Raw genomic sequence first — 3,116 nt, 5'->3', positions numbered from 1 at the left:
CTTAATCGATAGATTTTTGTTTGCACATTTCGAAACAGGTCGATTTTTCGTTTGCACACCCTTGGTTAAAAAGTTATTAACAATTAAAGTTTCAAAAACGGTCAAAGTAAGTAGATAAGTTCAAAACACGAATACTGTATTTAAAATGGCATTAATCGATAGATTTTTGTTTGCACAATCACAAACAGGTCGACTTTTTATTTGCACACCTTTGGTTAAAAAGTTTCAACAATTAAAGTTTCGAAAACGGTCAATGTCAGTAGATAAGTTCGAAACACGAATACTGTGTTTAAAATGGCATTAATCGATAGATTTTCGTTTGCACATTTCGAAACAGGTCGATTTTTCGTTTGCACACCCTTGGTTAAAAAGTTATTAACAATTAAAGTTTCGAAAACGGTCAATGTCAGTAGATAAGTTCGAAACACGGATACTGTGTTTAAAATGGCATTAATCGATAAATTTTCGTTTGCACATTTCGAAACAGGACGATTTTTTGTTTGCACACTTTTGGTTAAAAAGTTATTAACAATTAAAGTTTCGAAAACGGTCAATGTCAGTAGATAAGTTCGAAACACGAATACTGTGTTTAAAATGGCATTAATCGATAGATTTTCGTTTGCACATTTCGAAACAGGTCGATTTTTCGTTTGCACACCCTTGGTTAAAAAGTTATTAACAATTAAAGTTTCGAAAACGGTTGATGTCAGTAGATAAGTTCGAAACACGAATACTGTGTTTAAAATGGCATTAATGGTGCGTTCCCACTGTACGCGTCGCGCGTCGCGTCACGACGCCGCGTCATGAGTTATCCAATCAAAACGTTTCATTTTATGATGTCATTTCCGACGCGAGATCTTGCACGACGCGACGTCTGTTTGCTAGACTTTTGGTTACGTTGTGGCATTCACCAAAGTACGAAATTTCCCAATCTCACGATGTCTCAGCGGTACACGGATAATGAAGCGTCATTTGTAAGTTCAAAATTTATTTATTTATTTACATGATAATGATTATACAATTTTAATATTATTATTCAAATAATATTTGTAATAAATTATTACAGATATACGGTTGCCTAACCTAACAATTCACTTCATTATAGTTGTTACAATACTTTTCATTTGCAACGCCATGTACGGTGCATGACACTTGGCAGATTATTTATTCACAATCTAGAGAGATTAATAATAAATGACATTGTACTGAAAGTATAATCAAATGCCTTATATAAATATAACCATACAATGATACGCTTAGGACACAAAGAATGTATTACACAAAAGAACTTTTGTTCGAGAAATTTATTTTTGGTCTATTTTCTTTATATACAGGTTTATGAACCAATCAATTTTTTTATGCATATGTTTATGCGTTATGCATAAGAAAACTGATTGGTCCATAAACTTGTGCATAAGGAAAATAGACCAATCCATTCTCTTATGCATATGCTTATGCACTTATGCAAGTTTATCTGGATTCCCCGTTACAATGTTAACATCATGCTATGTATATTCACGCGATAGATACAAATATATAAATAGACTTTGCGTTCACTATCCGTTCACCTGTTACAGATTTGCGACAACTGTGATACAGTCATAGAAGGCAGTGCAGCTGCCCAACAGCATTATAGTGTACGTACACTAAACGCGGGAGACAGTGAAGGAGAAAATTTACATTACTCAAGCCAAGCTGCAGATAGTCGAGAACTTCTCATTGGAGAAGTTTTTTGCCGAGAGCCGTTATGGAACACATCACTTCCGTATGCCAGAAGGGGTTTTAAAGTAACTTCAGAATTGTGGCAAGAAGTCGATATAGCTTTAGGTAAGTAAAATTCAGCTCTTTACGCAGTAGATGTACATAAATATCACTTCTTAATCATGTCTGAAGAAATTGATTTCACACTTTCGGCAAATAGAATAGGGGTTGGTTATACATATATACTATCAGTGAATATCGTAATATCATTTTCAGGTGTGCAGACTGGGTGGAGTCAGAAAACATTCAAATCCTTAAGAGATTGTTTCGTAAAATTACTCACAAAGGAAACAAATTCAAAACGCAGTGGCAGTGCCACAATGAACAAAACCAATTGGAAATATTTTACGCAGTTGGAATTCCTCCGTCCCAGTGTAGAATATAGATCGTAAGTCCCTTAATTACCGCGTATACAATCATAGAAAAAGGTACAATTGTAATTTGTACATTGCTTTTTCGTAATTTTCTTTACTTCACAAAGACCTCGATGTAAAAAATAAATCTGGAAAAATTACAATGTTTGGCTTGTATAATATTTAGCACAATAAGCGATATTTAAATTTAAACGTACACTACTTTGTTGTCAATTATTCAGTGACAATTGTCATAAACAATTACTAGTAATTTCTTAAATTATGAGATAAAAAATTTTCAAAGTTTTCTTTGTTGGTTCTTGCTATGATAAATAGCAATCGTAAGTTAAATACATTCAAATTATTACATTTGATTTCCAATATTATACATTTTGTGAAAAAGTAATCACATTTTTAAGAAACATATATGTATATTAAAAACATTCAAATTTCTGACGTTCGATAGCAGTTTTAATGAATTACATTGTCAGATTTGAAAAAATTATATTTTTTTAAATTATGCTATTTTTTTTTTAAAGAAAGTATAGTGTCTGAGAGTTATCTATGTGCTATCTTATATCAAAAACTTATCTTTCTAGATTATTAGTAACGTTTAAATATTTACACAACTTTAACTAACTTCTTGAAAAATATTTCCTAAGAGAAAGCAAAATAAATGAAGAATGTACGTACACTATGTATATTTTCAATTATAGGACCATAAGCAGCCTCTCGAAAAATAAACGTCCCAATGCTGAAGTAGAAGCATCGGAGGCAAGCTGTTCTTCCAAAGAAAAAAGACTTAAGAGTCCCCAACATACCAAACCTTTGTCAGAGCAATTTGAAAATTTCTGTAAGAAACAAATGGATCCAATTATACCCGATAAAATTGGGTCTTTTCTTCTTTATTTAGAAAATGAAATGAGAGCACTCCCAAAACAAGCTGCGACAAAGTTGATACGAAGAATAACGATGTCTCTGATAGATGCTCAGGATGAGTTA

At 32.4% G+C, this 3,116-nt stretch overlaps 1 protein-coding gene across 1 annotated transcript; it reads left to right on the top strand.

Annotated features, from left to right (window-relative positions):
* The first annotated feature begins 808 nt into the window (after window positions 1–808).
* On the top strand, window positions 809–3,086 carry LOC112452265. The gene is made up of 5 exons (XM_025012385.1): window positions 809–974; window positions 1,578–1,827; window positions 1,978–2,149; window positions 2,831–2,944; window positions 3,028–3,086. The coding sequence occupies exons 1-5, from the start codon at window positions 834–836 to the stop codon at window positions 3,032–3,034; spliced, it is 684 nt and encodes a 227-aa protein (XP_024868153.1). The 5' UTR covers window positions 809–833; the 3' UTR covers window positions 3,035–3,086.
* Window positions 3,087–3,116: the final 30 nt, after the last annotated feature.

Source organism: Temnothorax curvispinosus, unplaced genomic scaffold, assembly GCF_003070985.1.
Source record: "Temnothorax curvispinosus isolate PA1 unplaced genomic scaffold, ASM307098v1 QBEX01003150.1, whole genome shotgun sequence".
In the NCBI taxonomy this organism is placed as follows: Eukaryota; Metazoa; Arthropoda; class Insecta; order Hymenoptera; family Formicidae; genus Temnothorax; species Temnothorax curvispinosus.
This window is presented reverse-complemented; position numbering and strand designations above follow the sequence as displayed.